Source organism: Entelurus aequoreus, linkage group LG12 (genome assembly GCF_033978785.1).
Source record: "Entelurus aequoreus isolate RoL-2023_Sb linkage group LG12, RoL_Eaeq_v1.1, whole genome shotgun sequence".
Taxonomy (NCBI): domain Eukaryota; kingdom Metazoa; phylum Chordata; class Actinopteri; order Syngnathiformes; family Syngnathidae; genus Entelurus; species Entelurus aequoreus.
Window position 1 is genome coordinate 39,976,174 of NC_084742.1, and position 22,840 is coordinate 39,999,013.

The 22,840-nt window shown below is 41.1% G+C and overlaps 1 protein-coding gene and 1 long non-coding RNA gene across 2 annotated transcripts in view; both read right to left on the reverse strand.

Moving 5' to 3' along the window:
* Window positions 1-994: 994 nt before the first annotated feature.
* On the reverse strand, window positions 995-1,878 carry LOC133662839 (uncharacterized). Its single transcript, XR_009828174.1, has 3 exons — window positions 1,809-1,878; window positions 1,633-1,749; window positions 995-1,570 (listed from the first exon to the last, which is right to left on the reverse strand). It is a non-coding gene; the product is annotated as an uncharacterized LOC133662839 (long non-coding RNA).
* Window positions 1,879-7,212: 5,334 nt separating this feature from the next.
* Window positions 7,213-22,840, reverse strand: part of LOC133661280 (uncharacterized) — a 69,676-nt gene continuing 54,048 nt past the window's right edge. The window contains exons 5-7 of the mRNA XM_062064417.1: window positions 22,012-22,141; window positions 20,734-20,818; window positions 7,213-7,481 (exon numbers count right to left, since the gene is read on the reverse strand). Coding sequence (XP_061920401.1) covers window positions 7,213-7,481; window positions 20,734-20,818; window positions 22,012-22,141 — 484 coding nt within the window. The remainder of the gene's footprint in view (window positions 7,482-20,733; window positions 20,819-22,011; window positions 22,142-22,840) is intronic.

Consider the following 22,840-nt stretch of genomic DNA (forward strand, 5'->3'; position numbering starts at 1 on the left):
CTATGCAAGGCGAAAACCGTTTATCAACAACACCCAGAAACGCCGTCGGCTTCGCTGGGCCTGAGCTCATCTAAGATGGACTGATACAAAGTGGAAAAGTGTTCTGTGGTCTGACGAGTCCACATTTCAAATTGTTTTTGGAAACTGTGGACGTCGTGTCCTCCGGACCAAAGAGGAAAAGAACCATCCGGATTGTTATAGGCGCAAAGTTGAAAAGCCAGCATCCGTGATGGTATGGGGGTGTATTAGTGCCCAAGACATGGGTAACTTACATAATGCTGAAAGGTACATACAGGTTTTGGAGCAACATATGTTGCCATCCAAGCAACGTTACCATGGACGCCCCTGCTTATTTCAGCAAGACCATGCCAAGCCACATGTTACATCAACGTGGCTTCATAGTAAAAGAGTGCGGGTACTAGACTGGCCTGCCTGTAGTCCAGACCTGTCTCCCATTGAAAATGTGTGGCGCATTATGAAGCCTAAAATACCACAACGGAGACCTGTTGAACAACTTAAGCTGTACATCAAGCAAGAATGGGAAATAATTCCACCTGAAAAGCTTAAAAAATGTGTCTCCTCAGTTCCCAAACGTTTACCGAGTGTTGTTAAAAGGAAAGGCCATGTAACACAGTGGTGAACATGCCCTTTCCCAACTACTTTGGCACGTGTTGCAGCCATGAAATTCTAAGTTAATTATTATTTGCAAAAAAAAAATAAAGTTTATGAGTTTGAACATCAAATGTCTTGTCTTTGTAGTGCATTCAATTGAATATGGGTTGAAAAGGATTTGCAAATCATTATATTCCATTTATATTTACATCTAACACAATTTCCCAACTCATATGGAAACGGGGTTTGTACAATGGAATTTGGAAAAAAAAAGTGTAAAAATTAAAATTAGCATGTCACTACACATGAAGTATAAGTTTGTGTACTTATGGACTAAGTACATCAAATAAAAACATATTTTTAGTTTTTATTGTAATTAGGGTCTAATAAGCCCAAATAGCAAAGAGAAATAAAAAAAAATCATGTAAACAAACAGCTTGGGCCTTAAGAGGTTAAAGAAAACCACATCCTTCATGTCTATCATGACTGCTTAGGAAAAAAACGTGTCAAATACACATTAATACATTTCAAAATTGTATTTTACATGTTAATTTTTCTGGTTCTGATATGTATTAGTTCAAGCATGCACACCCCATATTGGAAAATGTCTGTACAATATTGTATTACCTTATGTCCCAATGGCACACCTGATAGTTACAGTAATCATAGCCTTCATACACACTGCAACACATTACATTTCACATGCACATGTCAGCGCACACACAAAAAAAAAAACATAACCCAACTGAAAAAAGCCGGCACAATAGCATAGGGCAATACATGAACAGTTCATTAATACTCATTAATACTTCGGGGGGAAAAGCAGCGGTCAAAACAGCGTTGTGTTGGACGGCTCGCTCACCCACCCTTGGCATACAGTTGGTGGCATCCACGCAGCTGTGTCCACTGCAGTCACGTTGGCGATGCTGCCTCAAAGTCCTCCATTGTGGCCTAAACACTTTACAAACAGCCGAAGTCCAGCCCGACATCGCCGCTTGATGTACGAAAAAAGTCACTTACCTCGCCCGGCATGTTCGAGTGACAGCCGGTTAGCGTCAATCGGTTAGAACAAGTCTACTTCCGGCACATCATTGTCTTCAGTCGTTTGCCGCGTCCCGCCGAATAAAAGTGTTCCCCCTTCAAAAAGTCATTCACAATAAACAAACGCCTTCCTCTCTCTAATCAATCATACACACCTTTGGACAAGCAGGTAAAGACCAATCCCTCAGAGACAATCACATTGACTCTGATTGACCAGTAAAATTGCCGCTACCTGAGGATGCGTTCAGGGTCAGAGGTAAAAAGCACTTGTGGTAAATTGCAATTTAAAAGGGCTATTTTAACATTAACAAGACACACCTTTACATTTTATTTTTACTCGACTATTACTATATGTAAAACCAAACTATTTCACAACATTAAGTTAAATAAAAAGAATACTAGGATGATAGTATTATAGTACGATTAACACGCCTACGATTAAGACAATGTTGTACATAGAAATGGGGCATTTAGCAGTGGTGTGCCGTCAGTGCAAGCAAGGCCTTCTCTGCTGGCATACTTGCCAACCTTGAGACCTCCAATATCGGGAGGGGGGGTTGGGGGCGTGGTTAGGGGCGTGGTTAAGAGGAGAGTATATTTACAGCCATAATTCACCAACTCAAGTATTTCATATATATATATATATATATATATATATATATATATATATATATATATATATATATATATATATATATATATATATATATATATATATATATACATAAATACTTGACTTTCAGTGAATTCTAGCTATATATATATATATATATATATATATATATATATATATATATATATATATATATATATATATATATATATATATATAAATATATTTATTATATATATAAATAAAAGAAATACTTGAATTTCAGTGTTCATTTATTTCCACATATACACGCACACACACACAACACTCATCTACTCATTGTTGTACTTGAAAGTACAATGCTTTGTTAAGGGTTGAATTGTCCATCCTCTTTCTATTCTCTGTCACTATTTTTCTAACCATGCTGAACACCTTCTCTGATGATGCATTGCTGTGTGGCACGCACAAAGGTGCTTTCATCAAATGCACGAGAGTGTGAGATTGATAATCTGATCCGGAAAGCCGGCCAAACTATTGGCACGCAATTGGAGGCGTTTGTGTCAGTGAGGGACAGGAGGTCACTGGACAAACTGCTGGCCATCATGGACAATCCTGCCCATCCACTCCACCTGACAATTAAGGGACAGCAGAGTTCATACTCCAACAGGCTCCTTCAACTTCCTTCCCGCACTGTGCGATTCAAGAACTCCTTCATTCCACACTCCATCCAGCTGTATAATCACTCGCCATACAGCAATAGATGACATCTGCCTATTACCTGACACCTGAGATGTTAGCTACTTCTCTTTGTTTATAATATCTATTTTCTATTTCCTGCTGGACCTACTCTCTATTTTATGCTGCTGCTGTCATATAGACTGTATATACTGTAATATTGTACATGGTCATTGGTTTATATTGTATATATGTTATAGACATAATATAATATATCTGTATATAAATTACTCTGTACACATATTATGTATATATTCGTATATATGTTAGATTTTTTTTAATTTTTTTTAATTTTTTATAGCTATATTAGTCTATTTATACCTGCATTGTCCTTTCCATCATTGTAACTGAGCTACTGTGTTGAACAATTTCCCTTGTGGATCATTAAAGTTTGTCTAAGTCTAAGTCTAAGTCTTCCATCTCTCCCTAGCATGGCCCAAAACTGGTCAATCCTTGCTTCCTGGGGAAGATCTTCCCTGGCAAGCAATTGGTACTCCAGTACTTGTACCCGGAGGCTGGTCAGGTCCAATCGCAGCTGCGGCAGACTTTTTTTTGGGGGGCGTGGCCTCCAGCTCCGGCTGAATACCGGGAGTTTGTCGGGAGAAAATCTCTGTCGGGAGGTTGTCGGGAGAGGCGCTGAATATCGGGATTCTCCCGCTAAAAACGGGAGGGTTGGCAAGTATGAACATAACCAGAAATCATGATCATAATTAAAGATAAAAGTAATTTTTCATTTACTCTCCCTAAATATCTAAAAGTAGGGATGTCTGATAATGGCTTTTTGCCGATATCCGATATTCCGATATTGTCCAACTCTTTAATTACCGATACCAATATCAACCGATACCGATATATACAGTCGTGGATTTAACACATTATTTTGCCTAATTTGGACAACCAGGTATGGTGAAGATAAGGTACTTTTAAAAAAAAATAAATAAATAAAATAAGATAAATATATTAAAAACAATTTCTTGAATAAAAAAAGAAAGTAAAACAATATAAAACAGTTACATAGAAACTAGTAATTAATGAAAATTAGTCAAATTAACTGTTAAAGTTTAGTACTATTAGTGGACCAGCAGCACGCACAATCGTGTGTGCTTACGGACTGTATCCCTTGCAGACTGTATTGATATATATTGATATATAATGTAGGGACCAGAATATAAATAACAGGAAGAAACAACTCTTTTGTGTGAATGAGTGTGAATGAGTGTAAATGGGGGAGGGAGTTTTTTTGGCTTGGTGCACTAATTGTAAGTGTATCTTGTGTTTTTCATGCTGATTTAATTTAAAAATAAATAAATAAATAAAATAAAAAAATATTTTAAAAAACGATACCGATAATAAAAAATCCGATACCGATAATTTCCGATATTATATTTTAACGCATTTATCGGCCGATAATATCGGCAGGCCGATATTATCGGACATCTCTATCTAAAAGTATTCATATTCTCTTCATGTCATGTTATGCTCCTTCCAGCGCTGTTGTTTTTAGTTTATAGAGTTTTTATCCAATCAGAATTCAGCTAGCATATGTTGCCATGCTCTACCGAATCTGCCAGAGGCCTTCAGATTCAGCAATGCGGGCGTCTGTGCACTGTAAATGAACGGGGACATACAGTTGATAGACAGTAGCAATAGCCAATCAGATCACGCGTTGTTGTCAGTAAGGCCTTCTAGATGGCCTAAGGCAGATATACTGTATAGCTGTGTCTTCATTCGGGGGCTGCATCCTTCCAAGGACCCAGCCCATGAAGTCGAAGAAGTGTGGGTCCTGGCGAGAGTCCTCCAGCAGCGGCTGGAGTGATTGATTGATTGATTGATTGATTGAAACTTGTATTAGTAGATTGCACAGTACAGTACATATTCCGTACAATTGACCACTAAATGGTAACACCCAAATACATTTTTAAGTCGGGGTCCACGTTAATCAATTAGGTTGCTATCAGCATATTTCCGTCATCATACAAGTTTATCATCTGAGAAATGGACATTGTAACAGTGTAGGTCTCCCATATTAATTGGGACAGTCTCGCCTACGGGACACTTCCTGGTTACGTCAGTTGTCCCCGCCCTTACATTTATGTCACGTATCTGCTGCTCACTCGCCCGAGGTTTACTAATGACGAATTGAGAAGAATGTCCAATAGTTTTTTTGTGTTCTCTTAGTTCTTTACCTTATTCCAGAGGAAGTGGCTAAGAGCTCCTGGCACCGCCGGCGTCTGATTTCCTTGATCATGGGAGATGGTTGTCATGGAGATGTGTTACATGTTGACAAGCGTTCTAAAGCTGTTATTCCCAATTATTAGTTAAGGATAGATTTTTATGCTGGTGAATGCTTGTTGAAGTGGGACATGTACCTTTAAAAACATGCAGACAATCCAGAAGATGCCCCAGAAAGAGTCCTCATGGTCTATCCCTACCACAATCTCTTATTTAGCAGTTACTTTATTAATATTCGATTCACAATTGATGTCCTTTTCTAATTGTGTCACATTGCTTGCATTATAGCAAGTAACAGTACATATTAGACAAGTATAATATTACTATTATCATATAATTATTTGCAATGAAGGCAGAGGAAATTAATCACAACAACTACAGTTTCAGTACATGAGTTTATTAATTTATATAGGTTATAAAAATTATTAGTTTTTAAATGATCATCCAAACTGGTATAAACGTGTTTGTGTCATTTCTTTTTGCTCTGTTGTTGTCCAAGTCCTCCTTGATTATTCTGAATGGGAAAAAAAGCAGAAAAGTTAAACACAAGATCACGATAATCATTGATAGAAGTGAACATTTTCAAAGAACATGCAAATGTACACAAAAAACAGCAATAATCAATATTGGTTCATTGATGCACATGTTTATAGAACTTCAATTTTCTGGCCACCCATTAATAGAACATAATTAACTCATTGCGGTTTAAAAAAGTAAATTAGAAGATGTCGGGTTTTACTTTCAAACATTGAAAAAAGCTCCAGGCACGAAGCTGTCTGCAATGGTCGGATACATGTCTCTCCCTCGGGGTAAAGAGAGGGGCAGAGCACGGAGGTCGCTCAACATTACGATAGTCGAGGTCTTGTATTTTGACACAAATGTATTTCACTTGACGTGTCTGCATTTAGCTGTTTTCAATGAATAAATCAAACTATACTTATATTTTAAGGTGGCTTTTTTCGCTCCGCATGGCGTCTCTGTGTTGAAAATAATTTTCAGAGTTGAGCGCGCAAATAATTTCGGGATATGACAGGACGCGAAAAGGACACATTTGACGGCCTGATTCGAAGGACACATGGAACTTTTTTGAATTGGGACAGCCTTTGCGCATCGCGATGACGTCAGCACCCCACAAATGCGCACTGCAAAGGATGCAGCCGCCAAATTGAGACACAGCCATAGCGATGTTATGAGCCAGGTAACATAAGAACTCCATTACCCAGCATGCCACAGTAGTGAAGTGCATGCGCAGTAGCCCTGTTTGGGTTGTTTAATGTAGACATGCCGGCAGCGGGATGTTTTTGATGAGCACGCTATGGAGTAAACTTTAAGAACTCAGCCAACACGCCTCGTCTGCATCTTTTATGATTAGACAAGACAACACATATATTTGCAAGACCATTTTCAAGAAGGATATTGAAAGAGAAACTTTATCTTGTGAGACAATGTCGGCCAACCCCGGAAGATAGCTCAGCTGTCGATGAAATGTGAGTTCACGTATTTTATATCTTTATTTTTTTCACGTTTAAAATGTTTTTTGCGTTTTAATTTTGGCAGTACCACATAAGGTATGTTTTAATTGCTGATGCGGTTTTATTGATTTTTTTAATGTGCCAGAAAATAACCCGTTTTGTACAATGCCCAGTAGTGCGTAAATGTATTTCTGTATAGTATTTCTCCAGCGATGGTCATGTGGTGACATAAATGATGGTATTTTGAGAGGTAATCATTGAAGTCGGACATCACTGAATGCCTAGGTGGGAACCGCAGAGCCCGCCACTGGTATTTAGGCGCATATTAAAATACGCTGGGGTTATATCCTCCCCCTTCTAAATGTCCAGATGCCCTCATCGGACTATCTAGCTGAATTAAATTCATTTACCCACAATAGTTCAATTGCCATGATTGATTAACAATGGGTTACGCTAGACTATCTCAAATTACAGGAGGAACTTGAAACCACCAGGAGGGCAGGGGAAGGGGGGCGACGGCTACTGGTTTTAGTTCTCGTTGACATCGACGGTTGCCAATGGGCTTTGCATTACTTTCAGACATACTAGCAGAGGGGAGCTGTCCCCCTTCAGACCCGTGTCCAGCACAGGATCTTCCAGCAGTGCCATAACCTCTGGCTCCTCTGACACATTAGAAACACTATGGGGATCTTCATTGTCTGGAGGTAAATCAGCATTAGAAGGATTGAGATTAGGTACCTCGCTTGGGAAATTATCGGAGATGAAGTCTAAGGCCTGGGAAACAGACTCTCGGTGAGCTGGGGACATGTACCACAAATGACAGTCCTCTTACTCCACCTTTTCCTAATTATCACTTGTGTGCATGGCATTATGCCTGTATCTCCTCTTCATCAGCTGGGGACCGAACCTGGTGCCATTTTGGCAGGAGATGGTCTCTATGCAGTTTTAACAAAGATTTGACCCTTTTTGGGTTTCAATCTGTAAAAAGGCAGGTGTGGTAACTTTTCGAACACAATATAGGGAGTGGAGTTCCATTTGTCTCCAAGTTTGTTCTTGCCAAGTACACCTGTTGGCTCGAATAAGGACACAATCTCCAGGTTCTAGGCTTGATGTCTTACTCTCAGGTTATAGTGTCTCTTATTTCATTGGTTGGTTTTGGCGGAAACGTTGTGTGTCATTTATAGGCTTTCTGCAACTCAGTCTTCCTTTTTTCCACATATTGCAGGTGGCTTTGGTTGTCAGTGCCATCGGGTGATGTCCCAAAAAATAGGTTAACAGGCAGGCGGGCTTCCGGACCAAACATTAGAAAGTATGGCGAGTAGCCTGATGCAACGTTACGTGTACAGTTGTAAGCATGGACAAGTGACCTAATGTATTGGCTCCACTTGGTCTTTTGAGCAAGATGGAGGCTTCCATTTTGCTCAGAGTGTTCTGTTGAAGCGTTCTGGCTGTGGGTTACCCTGGGGGTGATAGGGAGTTGATTTTGATTTCTTAATTCCCAACATCTGCAGGAGCTCTTTAATTAAACAGCTCTCAAAATCACACCCTTGATCAGAGTGAATTCTTGCCGGCAGACCATAATGGACAAATAACTATTCAACTAGTATCTTGGCTACAGTTAGAGCTCTCTGATCTTTGCTCATATAGGCCTGAGCATAGGGGGTAAAAGGGTCAGTGACTACAAGGACATTGGTCACTCCCCGGGAATTAGGTTCAATTGATAAAAAGTCGATACTGTTACAGTTGGGTTGCATGTTTATGCGTGGGTCCCAGGATGCAGACGGAAACTCCGGAGGCCAAATGCAGGTAAGAAGAATGATTTATTGTCCAATAAACCAGAGTGGATACAAAAATAAACAAGACAAGCGTGCCTATAGCTCGGGAAGCTAACGGAATAGCTAACAAGAAAGCTTAGCATGTAAACCGGAGAACAAATGGTAAGGCTTAGCTCAGGAATCAAGAAGATTTAGACGTAACGTGTTGCTTGGAAGCAAACAAGGAAACCAGACTGAGTGTGGTGAACAGTGGAATAAGTAGCTCTCTGATTAGTGCCCAGGAGCAGGTGAGCGTCCCGAACACTAATCAGAGGCAGGTGAAAATAATCTGCAGTCATGGCAACTAAAACACAAACCCAGGGGTGCTCAAAACAGAAGTGAGGGAATCGAAAACTAAACAAACATGATCGGGGCAGCGGATCATGACAGATACAGACAAGGTCAAGACGGCCATTGCTTGATATATCAAGTGGTGTAAGGGTGTGGCTTGATGAGGCAAGGTTTTTCAAGCAATACACCTCCCACAGTTTTTTTTAATAGTTAGTTACATCGGGGACCATTGTGGGCCAAAAAAAATCGGTCTTTAATTAGTTCGATCGACCTCAAAATGTCCTGCCTTATCATGATGGGACTTGATCACTTGTGGTTTGAACTGACTTGGAAGGACGAGTTGTAAAGTCAGAGAACCTTGAAAATTTTCTTTGTAATAATCCATCTTGTATCAGACGTTTTGGCCTCTGTTTTTGCAAAAACAGAAGTTCTGGATCACTAGGAGTGGGCCAGACTCCAAGCTTGACTGCTTCTTTGGCCAGGCAGAAAACCCAATCTTGATCTTGAGCTCAAGTTGGCTTTGCTTAATCTCGCCAAAGAAGTTAACTGCAGATGAGTAAAACATGAATACACCTCAGGAAAAGAGTTGTGTGATGGGGCCGTACTTTGGCTTCCGCACATATTGGGAGACAAATATACTGCACATACAAACATACATTCTAGGTTTGTCCCGATACCAACATTTTGGTGTTTACCAGTACCAAAATGTATTTCGATACTTTTCAAAATAAAGGGGACCAAAAAAAATTTTCATTGTTAGCCTCATTTTAACAGAACATCTTATGGTACATGAAACCTATTTCCTATTGCACTCAAAGAACAATTTTAGATTAAAATAATTTTTTAAATGCATTAAACGTTTTTTTTTTTTTATTGCTCTCAAAGAACAATTTAAAAGAGTATATATAACCTGCCATACTCTAGGATTAGGTTAGAAAATAATAAAACACTTTATTGACATTGTACAACTCCCCCCAAAATGGATTAACTCGCTGGAATAAAAAAGACAATACAACATACATCCATAATCGTGGATGCATATGAAAAAGTGCAATATATTTATCTGTACAGTAACCTATTTATTTATTTATATATGCACCTTTTTTCTTTTTTATCCTGCACTACCATGAGCTAATGGAACAACATTTTCTTCTCATCTGTACTGTAAAGTTCAAATTTGAATGACGATAAAAAGGAAGTCTAAGTCTAAGTCTAAGTATTAAATGCTTCATGATTTATGGTTGCCACTCTTGGTCTGGCTTTAAGAAACATACAATAATTTGTAAATACTAAAAACTACACAGATAGGACATGTAACAGATACAACACACATTGTTAAAGTTAAATTGTAGGAATTTGTTACAAAATTATTTTTCTTTACTTGCATTAGTTGACGCTAAGTGGGCGGTTTTGGCTGCACTAACATTTGGCAACAAGCCAACCAGCTGTGTGCCTGTCTATGTATCTAAATTGGCACAGCAGGGGAGCTAGTTAACTACATTAACTGTCACTCTTTAAACTCCTAGTGCAGATCTAAATGTTTATTTAAATGTTTACCTAAGTTTGAAGCAATGGTGGTAATGCTGTATTGCCACCTTTGGCGAGGCATGTTTTAAAGCGGTGCTGCACTTCCTGGTTTAAAGCGTCACCATTATTGTTCGTTTTGATGGCCAAATACCTCAATATTATGCTTCACGCACCCTCTTTATTTACTAGTCGAATTGCCATGTTTTGCCATTCTTCCTTTCCACACTGTTTTTGCTTGTATGTGCTCTGTGTGTGTGCATTTTGACACACTCAATAGGCGCCTCGACTCTGTATGTCACCGCCACAGGGCAGGATGCGGATGAAAAAAAAGTACTGGTATTTTTCAAAGGCAGTAAAATAAAATGTTATAATGATTATATTTATATAGCACTTTTCTCAAGTGACTCAAAGCGCTTTACATTGTGAAACCCAATATCTAAGTTACATTTTTAAACTAGTGTGGGTGGCACTGGGAGCAGGTGGGTAAAGTGTCTTGCCCAAGGACACAACGGCAGTGACTAGGATGGCGGAAGGGAGGATCGAACCTGCAACCCTGAAGTTGCTGGCACGGCCGCGCTACCAACCGAGCTATATCGTCAACGATGCATCCCCTTTTATCTGCTTTCTTTTCTAATTGAAGTATTCATTACATTTATGTATTGTTGCATTTAAAGCGATTGTAACGTCGATAATAGAGGTCATTTTTATTATTCATTATCAATAGTGTTATTTTTATTGGTATTTTATTGCTACATTTGTAGCTCAATAATGTTCATTGTCATTTCTGGGTTATCACTATCTACTTCATTAAGTGGTTTTTGCTCTAGTTTTTGGTATCATATTTGTATATATCGTAGTTGCTGATGTTGTTCTGTTATTGTTGTTGTTGTTGTCTCTCTGTCTTATCCCCCCCTTGTCCCCGCAATTTCCCTCTCTATCTTCTTTTTTTTTTTCTTCTTTCTAGCCCCTCCTGCTCCGGTCCGGCTGCGCCAAACACAATATGTCAATTGATTTTATTTATACATCCATATCCATTCATGGCAACATCATATTTCATACTGGCGTGATGTAAATCATACTTTAGTGACGTGAATCATACTTTTGTGATGTAAATCATACTTTAGTGATGTAAGATTTAAATGTAATAATAATAGATGATGAAATAAACTGGAAATCTCATGTAAAAATATACAACGTAGCGTGGCAAAAAATACGTCAATATTCAGAATTATTGGACAAATATTTAACGCACAAGGAATTTGACTTGGTGCTGTGCTTTATTTGTGATGTATATCATACTTTAGTGACGTGAATCGTACTTTAGTGATGTAGATCATACTTTAGTGATGTAAGATTTAAATGTAATAATAATAGATGATGAAATAAACTGGAAATCTCAAGTAAAAATATACAACATAACGTGGCAAGAAATACTTCAATATTCAGAATTATTGGACAAATATTTAACACACAAGTAATTTGACTTGGTGCTGTGCTTTATTTGTTCAATGTAAAAAACAAGAAAAAGACGCAACAACGACAAATGAGCGCAATACCATCGTGGCCATTCGCAGCACGATCTTGGTATGAAACAAGAGGGCCACGTTAAAGAACACAAGGATATAAAATACATTAAAAGAACGCAGAGCTGATACAGTGAGCGGCCACTTTAGAGGGGCTATTTTTCAAAAGTAAAAAATAACAAAAGAATTTGCAATAACCAATACATGTTGCGCACATACGATTATACCATGCATAGACAATTAACAAAACAAACACACCCTCTCAACGTCCACATGCACCGCGGTGGCGTCTGCGGGCCTCTAGGCTATTGTCTGCTGGGGTGTGTGGGCAGCACGGCCAGACCCAACAAAGCAACCAAGAGAGCTGACTCCGTCCTAGGCTGCCCACCAGCTCTCAGCCATCGTCCAATCCACACGAATGAGTGAGAATTCGTTCAACCAGACCGAAGTGTCCGACACATGCTCATTCAGCCAGGGCCCCGCAAAGTTCATCCCGCAACTAGCTCCGCAGCCCCGTCTCCTCCTCTGCATCTCCCCCCACCCTCCCACACAAAGTCTGGTGTGGCAGAGAGCCAGCAGCCGGTCTCCAACGCAAACATGGCCACGGCTCCCCTCGAGGCAGATTCAAAAGTTCCAAAAAAGCATAAAAAAGCAGCGCAGAAGCCACAGAAGTGCCACCTCTTGTTGCGCAGCCCTGTAGGGCCGATCCAAAATGTAGAAAACACATGAAAAACAAGGGGGAAATTCACAAACACAAACAGGAAAACACACATGTAGCTCCTGTGGACGGCAGCCCTTACAGCGATGCCACCTTGGAAAATATTTGTTGGTTCTCTTGATGTGATTTAGTTCATATCCTTCCAGATCAAAATCTGTTTCTTTCTATCACCAATCTGTGTCTCTGAGATAGCGATTACTTGGATGGGTTTGTTGAACTGTTCCAAAGATGCTTTATGTAGGTGCAGTTTGCATTCAAGCTTCTGCTGCTGAAATTAATAATTCACAGTTTGTTGTCGTATTTAATGTTGGCGTTATATTGTTCATCTGTATAATAAAATCATATTTTACTGATGTGGGGTTAAAACATATATCTGGATCTATATTATTCTCCAATTCCAGACTTTTATGACCTATGTTTCAGAAGGTTTCCAATTCCATATTGGATTGTTTGCTGCTGGTAAGCATCATGGATGTGTCGAGAATTATGTTAGTTCCAGTCCTCCAACTTATCAGGTTGTTTTCCAAGTGCGTGTGTTAAAAGTATCTGTCCAAGTCCTCTATTCTTTTAGCCACCAAAACTTTTGATTCCTGCAGTGAGCCATTTAATTGTATGCATATTTTACAGTTTGACGATACCCAAGTGTCTTACAGTTTTGGCAATGTCTGCATTTTTTTTGGGTTAGGTGGTTATTTATGTATACATTTGAACCTGTCAGTTTGCGTCCTTGTCTCATGAGAACAATTTTGTTTGTTCTGTTCACCAACTTCATTTTGATTTGTTCTTTTGGGCAGTGGTTAACAAGCCTTAATGCTCTGCAGGTCCACTTCTATTCCTTTACTTTGCAGATATCATGCAACCTGTTACTTCATCGAGCCTTTGTCTTGTTCATTAACACATGCTCGCCGCTTTCCGCGACGGTCGCGTCTTTATCTCCAGCCCAGTGATGACCACATCGTTGACGCTGGAATATTGCTCCAGGTCGTTCACCCATTGTGCCAGATCTGCGATACGTCAATATTCTCATTCTAGAGCTGCAACAATTTGACCTCGGCCAGGAGATCAAGGAGCTGCTTCTGCTGCGATCTGACAGTCGTCACCTCCTCAGCCAACAAGTCAAGTGAATTTTGGATATCCTCGAACCTCATTAATTGGCGGATACCTCTTGGGGGGCATTCTGCTAATGACACTGACCAGTCAGATGTAGTGAATCCGGTCAGACAGGGCTTTCGCACTGCTAGCTTAGCTCTGTCCCAAAAGCGAACAAATTTGGTCCGTGATCCAAGAAGCACCTTAAATCTTGCAAGGTTCTTGTTCCAAGAAAGCTATAAAGAGAGTCCCAAATCCAAAATCTAAGTGAATAATCGAGAAAAACATTGTTGGTCCAAAGCACAGAGTAAGAGAAAATCCATCCGCCATCATGTCTGTCATAATGATTATGAACGATAGGCAAAATTCCAAAAAAAAGGGCAGTTTTGAATCAAATAACGCCCAAAAGTTTGGAATATTTTTTAAAATGTGAGCTCCGAATGTGTGAGCGTGCATGGTGTGTTGAATAAAGATGCTCAAACACCCTGACGCTGCACTTCAACGTTTCACAATGAATGAAATTGCTTCTTACCCTGAGGGATGCAGGAATACACCTATTTCTATTTGTATGTTGCTTTCATCATTTTGCAGAACTCTTACTTCATGACTGTGTCACATATGAACATTACTTTGCTGTACACAACGCAATCACTGTCATCTAAGTTGCTGTAGCAGTCAGCAGACGCACTCGCTTTGGATTGGTTCGAAAGAATATGTCGTAATTGTGAGCTAAAGGGTAAAAACATGATTATAGCGGGTGTGAATTAAAGTCATCTTTCCTTCATTTTACTTCTTACATCTTACGTAAGTAACATAAGAAGTGCGTGACTCTTTTCACGGACAACCCTGGCTCTCATGTCGTTTTAAAGACAAAAACTGTCAACTGATTTGTAGTTTGGCGCAATAACCGGTTTATGTGTACACTCGATTAACCTAAGGATTTACAGCTGGATCCTATCAATTGAGGGGGCTGTCACCAATGTAGCCGAACCAGCCACTTCTCGAACCGTATATCTTATTGCATCTACCCTAGTTGTAGCCTCCTAAGACCCTAACCATTGGCATGTATTTTAATATATCTTGGCTATTTGGGTTCTCTGGAACCCAATGGGTTTAAAAACAAAAAAGGTTAGGAGTTGCCATCTGAACTTTTGGCTGTATTTTCAGCCCTCTTGAATCTAAAATGTGATGTGGGTTACTCCTCCTCCACTACAAAATCCGAACAATATACTGTACATTCCTACTAAAAGCATTGGAAGAGCTGTCTGAAGTCTGAGACCTTACAAGAGGAGTCAGGACACTTGTTCAGGAAGAGACCAAGATGTCTCAAACCATCTTGACATGACAACATGAATTGATTAACGTGGACCCCGACTTAAACAAGTTGAAAAACGTATTCGGGTGTTACCATTTAGTGGTCAGTTGTACGGAATATGTACTGTACTGTGCAATCTACTAATACAAGTTTCAATCAATCAATCATAAACATTGACCTTATCGAAGTGGCTTTCACACCATTTTGAATAGTGACAATGTTCTGGTAATAGAGGTGACTGAAGACCTATCTGAAGCGCTAACTGAAGAACTTAAAGGCCTACTGAAATGAAATGTTCTTATTTAAACGGGGATAGCAGATCCATTCTATGTGTCATACTTGATCATTTCGCGATATTGCCATATTTTTGCTGAAAGGATTTAGTAGAGAACATCGACGATAAAGTTTTGGTCGCTGATAAAAAAGCCTTGCCTGTACCGGAAGTAGCGTGACGTCACAGGTTGAAGGGCTCCTCACATTTGCACATTGTTTACACCAGCAGCGAGAGCGATTCGGACCGAGAAAGCGACGATCACCCCATTCATTTGAGCCAGGATGAAAGATTTGTGGATGAGGAACGTGAGAGTGAAGGATTAGAGTGCAGTGCAGGACGTATCTTTTTTCGCTCTGACCGTAACTTAGGTACAAGGGCTCATTGGATTCCACACTCACTCCTTTTTATATTGTGGATCACGGATTTGTATTGTATACCACCTCGGATACTATATCCTCTTGAAAATGAGAGTCGAGAACGCGAAATGGACATTCACAGTGACTTTTATCTCCACGACAATACATCGGCGAAGCACTTTAGCTACGGAGCTAACGTGATAGCATCGTGCTTAACTGCATATAGAAACAGACGAAATAAGCCCCTGACTGGAAGGAAAGACAGAAGATCAACAATACTACTATTACTATTAAACTCTGGACCTGTAACCACATGGTTAATGCTGTACCGCCTGGTGAAGCCTAGCAATGCTGTTGCTAACGACGCCATTGAAGCTAACTTAGCTACGGGACCTCGACAGAGCTATGCTAAAAATATTAGCTCTCCACGCCAGCTCTCATCTGCTCATCACGATCCATGCTCACCTGCGTTCCAGCGATCGACGGTGCGACGAAGGACTTCACCCGACCATCGATGCGGTCGGCGGCCCGGAGACGGAGAAAGTCAAGGTGAGGACAGCGGCGCGGCGGCGGGCGCCATCAGAGTCGGCAAAAAACATATATTTCCCCAAAGTTACGTACGTGACATGCACATAGCGCCACGCACGTACGGGCAAGCGATCAAATTTTTGGAAGCCAAAGCTGTACTCACGGTAGCGCGTCTGCTATCCAACTCAAAGTCCTCCTGGTTGTGTTGCTGTAGCCAGCCGTTAATACACCAATCCCACCTACAGCTTTCTTCTTTGCAGTCTCCATTGTTAATTGAACAAATTGCAAAAGATTCACCAACACAGATGTCCAGAATACTGTGGAATTTAGCAATGAAAACAGACGATTTAAGCTGGCGACCGTGCTATTCCAAAATGTCTCCTTCAACCCTTGACGTCACACGCAAACGTCATCATACCTAGACGTTTTCAGCCGGAAGTTTCCCGGGAAATTTAAAATTGCACTTTATAAGTTAACCCGGCCGTATTGGCATGTGTTGCGATGTAAAGATTGATATATAAACTATCAGACTGCGTGGTCGGTAGTAGTGGGTTTCAGTAGGCCTTTAACAAGATGTAAGAACACTTCAGATCCATGAGTAGACCGACACTCAGTTATGGCTGTGACTGGAGATCTTTTAAAGAGATGTTTAATACCTTGGTGATGACCATCTCCAGATGTAACAAGAGCTAATTTAAAAGCTGACTGGTACCTTGTTGAAGAGCCATCCATCGATAAAATCCCATAGGTGAAGATTATGTTCAAGAGATTAAAGTGAGGCGGGACCCTGCGGGAGAAATAAAAGCATGACAGGACTTATTGACGATCTGGTCCCAAACTAAAATGAGCAAAAGACAACCAATAGAGCGTAAATGAATGCTGAGCAAAAGACAACCAATAGAGCGTAAATGAATGCAGTTGTATGGTTTTCCAAAGTTGCTGCTGTAGCATAGCACCCATTTCTTCAAATAGAAAGATAATATTAGGTTTAATAGCAAATATAAATCTAAGGAGACAATATTTTGCTGCTAAATGCTGACTTTCTTTTCTCAACTTCCTCACAGTGAGGGTGTACTCCGAGGTAAAATGGCTAATCCACTGAGAGGTTGTTTTGGACTTTTGTGGAATAGGGGGAAAAGGGCTGCTTCAGCAAAAGTACAGGCGCAATGACGAGACGTCCCCCCTTCACGCTTTACATACAAATAGCTGTCAAAATAAAATTGCCTATTTTGAATAATAATATGCCCAGGACAAAAACACAAATATAAGAGAGGACAACATAACGCGCTGGAACAGACAGAGAAGGAGAGAAAGCATGAAATAAAATTTTAATGTGTTCTAAATTGAAAGACAGCGCACAGTATGACTTTTCAAATAGAATGAACCCATTTCACTTTCATTGTCCATCCATCAACAAAATATTTCAGTACCCTACTTGATTTGAGTCGGGTCATAGTGCTGATGCAGTGCTTTACACACCAGAAGGAACCAGTCTAGCCGGATAGTACCAATGATTCAATGGCACGTCCCAAAAGGTTTTAACACCCACAAAGGAAAGGATCAAAGATCACAGGTTAAAGCTGTGATCATCGAAGTTGATCACCTCGTCGTTTATGACATAAGAAACATTGTGTTTGCCATATTCAAATTCCAAGCCCCTAGGAATAAAACACATAGAAGAGATAGGTATGCATGAAGGTCATTACAGTAGAAGACTCTGAACAGGCTATCATTTAGCCTTACAAAGCATTAAGGGCTAAAGTTAGCTCCGTCCGGTTTTCCACCCACGTCTTCCCCCTAGTCACCAATCTATCAAAGGGTGTGTCATTTTTAGTGCAAGCTGCCCGCCACTGAGCTGCCCCTGAGAACACATGTTTCATTTTCATTAGATGCCAGCGCGTGCCGGCCTCAGGGGCTGGACAGGCTTCCTCTGCAGTGAAAGCATCAGGGTTATGTCCAAAAAGTTTTTAGTATTGCGGCAAGAATTATGTACAGTAAGAGGATACTTGCCCTCTTTCCTGCATATTCCAATACCCAAGACATGATGAATGTTAATATTAACCTCCCATAACTACTGGTGTCCCGATACCAATATTTTGGTGCCGGTACCTTCTAACATGTTCTATCTACACTTCTGTTAAAATGTGATAATCACTTATTCTTCTGTTGTTTCATACTTTACATTAGTTAAGTTAAAGTTAAAGTTAAAGTACCAATGATTGTCACACACACACTAGGTGTGGTGAAATTTGTCCTCTGCATTTGACCCATCCCCTTGGGGAGCAGTGGGCAGCAGTGGCGCCGCGCCCGGGAATCATTTTGGTGATTTAACCCCCAATTCCAACCCTTGATGCTGAGTGCCAAGCAGGGAGGTAATGGGTCCCATTTTTATATGAACTAGTTTTTGGATGATACCACAAATTTGGGTATCAATCCATTACCAAGTAGTTATAGGATCATACATTGGTTATATTCAAAGTCCTCATGTGTCCAGGGACATATTTCCTGAGTTTATAAAAAAAACGAAGAAGATGTTGTGATGCCAAAAAGTATCGACGTAATCATAGTAGTATTGACTAGATACGCTCCAATACTTGGTATCATTACAGTGGATGTTAGGTGTAGATCCACCTATGGCGTTTGTTCACATTGTGACGCCTGTGAGCAACGGTGTGTAGTGAAGCATGTTTAGCTATTCCTCGTCCTGCAGGGATGATACTTGTAAGAAACGTACTTTATTTGTCACCATGAAGGTGAGGATTAGTGATTTAGAAGTAGCTAAAACACTGCCGAGTGGGGATGGACTTTAGACTCTAGCCATGTCTTAAAGCACCTCTTCCGGTGGGCGTTTCAGTGTTATAACTTCTCCTTTATCGTTAGTTTTTAAGCCAAAATGCGCCCGTTCTCCCTTTTCTGTCTACACACTGTGTCTGCTTGTAAGTACTCCGTGATTGTGCGCTGCGGAACTTGCTCCTCTGCTTGTAAACCACCGGGGGGAGGAGGGGGCGTTACTTTTCAGAGGTGGTATATTACCGAATATGATACATTAGTATCGCGGTACTATGCTAATACTGGTATACCGTACAACCCTACCCATAACATTGTGTCCATACAAGGCGGTATTATGTGTTGGCAAATGACAGAATGGTGAATGCGTAGATTGGTCTCATGACAGGCAGGTGATGTGTTGGTGGGAAGGAGACACATTTTGCAAATTCAAATCAAGTGACAGCTCTACGATCATTGCCTTCTTGCCTCATTTGCAGCTGTTTCGAGGGGCTGTGGCAAAAATGGAAATATATGCCCCTATTCAGTAATACTGTATGAATGGACTCGCAGAGGGCCACCTGCCACATCGACACACTTTTAATGTTTATTGATTGCCTCTAATTGGCCTGTCCAAGGGGACTTTGGGTATTAGAATCAGATAATGCAAACTCCCAAGGAAGCAGGGTTTTTACACAAAAGGGACAACTTTTAATACACGTGCCTTCAAATAGTATAGCATGCAAAATGTATACAGATGTGCCTAAGATGGACACGTCAAAGGAAAATGCAGATATTTCTCCCAGCTTTATAACGTTTGCCCAAGGATCTATCCTTGTCTCCTGTGGTTAGGATCTGCTGGCTCAGGCATGATGGTTTATTGATGAACAACAGCGCTATGCAGATGGCTAAAAATGGATTTAAAAAAATTGAACGATGGTGTTGAGATTAAGAGACTTGCAGGGAGAAATCAATTTAAAAGAATTATGCCTTGATTCTTAAAGCCATGCATGCATTGATGTCGGCCCCTGCTTTATGTGGAACGACAGTACCAAAGCAGGTCTGTATGTGCTGAATGGTTCCACTCTCTTTAATGGGAGGCAAAATAAGAACTGCTGTCAGTGAGTGCGGCCTGAATGATAGATGGCCCGCTCCGCCAGCACACCAAGGCCACTACAACACTGGGAACCATCACTGCGGAATTTACACCATCCATCCTCTCATGCATCGAAAGCCCTCTGTGTCAGCATCACAATCTCTACAAGCTCATCGTCCGACCCTTGCGGGAGGCAGGGAGCAAGTTTTTTCCTCCAAAACCCCCAAAACAAATAGGGAGCACAACACGGCCGCAGCTCCCGACGGAGATGCTTTGAAATGGATTATCCGTCTTTAAACACCCACACTCTTTCATCGATGACTCTCTTCTCTGCCTTTCTTTTCTCCTGTCTAATCCAAATTATAATTCCCAACAGGAGGGTAAAAGACAGTACCTACAGGAGACAGCTTTCATGTTTGAAAAAAAGACTGTTTACTCATCTAAAAATACACCAAGGCTACTTTTTGCTTCATCACCTTTGCATCCTTGACTCAATGTGGCAATGACTCTTAACAGAGGTTAAGATTAAACAATACTCTCCTCCTTAGCAATCATTAATAATCAATAAGGTGCTTGCTTGGACATTACAATCATTACTGCAAGTTTGAAGAGCAATTGAAAAATGGGAACTCTGTGACTCCCCCGCCCTCATTAGAAATCAACAGGCTTAACCCTTAAACCAGGGATTCTCAAACATGGGTCTGGGGAACTGCATTTTTGGGCGCATAGTGAATTAAAACTGAAATACTCACTTTCGTGCACGTTGATGGTGGTACTTGATTTCTGTTCCATGCAGTAGCCGTTTCCTTTTTCCACGGCCGGGTCGATCTCCTTCAGCTTTGGGACGACATCAGGTCTTCATGAGGGTGAGTGCATAACGCGCTGAATGGCTGACATTTTTATTGGTCCACCTCAGTGACCCATTCTGCAATTTCATTGGTCTGACAAAGCTGAATTTATTGGCGTCATGTGAAGCTCGTGAAAAATCCATAAATTAGCATGGTACAAAGTGTGGGGGGAAAAATGGCGGCTTTTAGAATGCCCGGAAAAAGTGGTACATGCTTGCTGCAGGTAGGAGCGTGATAACGTGCATGTGCAATAAATGAGTGAACCAATGGTGAAAGCTGCAAAGTACACACAAAAACCTTATTTAAAGGGGTAATATTATGATTGTTTTTCTACATTTAATCATCAAAGTCAATCAATCAATCCAAGTTTATTAATACAGCCCTTAATCACAAGTGACTCAAAGGGCTGCACAAGCCATAACGTCATCCTCAGCTCAGGTCCCACATCAGGGCAAGAAAAATTCAACCCAATGGGATAACAATGAGAAACAATGACTACAATTTAAATCTTATAGGTGCCTCTTGGAGTGGACCGCAGATGTGGGGGGACAACCGGTGCAATGAACGTCGAGTGGATCTAGTTAATTGTGTGAGAGTCCAGTCCATAGTGGGGCCAACAGGCGATCATCTTGAATGGAGACAAGTCAGCAGCACAGAGACGTCTCCACCTGATGCACAGATGAGTGGTCCAGCCCGGGTCCCGACTTTGGAAAGCTAGCGCTTCATTCGTGGTCACCTAATAACCTCTCCACGCATGAGAGGGGGCAGAGCAATAAAGAGACGGCATATCAACTGGTCTAAAGGGGTCTATTTAAAGGCTAGCGTATACAAATGAATTTTAAGATGGGACTTAAATGCTTCTACTAAAACCCTTCCTTGTGGGCTACATAACCTCAATGGTGTTTTTTGGCCAACATTTTGCATGAATAATGTTTTACAGACCATCTTAAAGCCGCTCAGGATTGTTTTGTGAGTTGTGTGGGCGGTCTTATTCACATGCTTCCACTACGACTGCATTTTCACATCGTCAGCCTCGTTGTAGATTTTAGCACTTCTTACTGACATATATAAATTTTAACTACCAGTATACACTATTTTGTCTGAGCCAGTCTGCCCCACAAAAAGGGGGCGGGAGAAAAAGAAGAAACATTTTGATTACAATGTCACGGCGCGGACTCGAACCTGCTTTTCCTCGGCAGCCGGAGCTGCCGGGACCTCTGCTGCGCGCTCAGACACGGCCCTGCTCGCGCTGGGCGCAGCACGCCCACGCAGCGACAAAGCTGCAGGCAATTGCGCATCAGCGTACCTAGACCTGATGAGAGGGAGCGGCATAAAAGCCAGCGGACCCAAGAGACCTTCGCCAGAACGTAGCCTATCTTCCTGAGTAAGCATCACATCTGGCACCCCTCCCTCGTTCCTTGCTCGCCTTCTTTGTGCTATTCCTCGTTCCCGTTTTGATGTCCTTTGTGTCTTCCACAGTGTCTTCCCTGTTGCCTGTGATCGTGTCTCGCCTCACAACCTCCACCCGGATCTCTGCTTGCCCTTCTCGATCCTGGACCCCTGCTTTGACACGAACATCGTTGCCTCTCTCCAGCCCCCGACTGCTTGCCTCCCCGCTGACTGCCTCTTCGCCTTCCTCCTTGGATTCGGCGAAAGATTAATTCAACACGCACCGACAACATCCTCTGGTAAAACTCACATTGTTAATTCCACACATGGTCCGCACTCATTCACTTGTGGTAGCAAATACACCCCACACATTCATCAAAGGTTTTAATAAACTTGGTAAACCGCAGTTCCGCCTTGGTGTCACCTCCTTCCTTTTGACTATACACAACATACAAAGTTGGACTACTATTGCGGACTTGCACAAAGCTCTTCAGGTAAAACTTTACCATATATGGAAATATTCACTGACGTCACCAATGGGCAAAATGTCACAAATGGGCAAAATGTCACAAATGGGGGAAATTCTATTGTTTGGAAACAGTATGAAGGAGGGCAATATTGT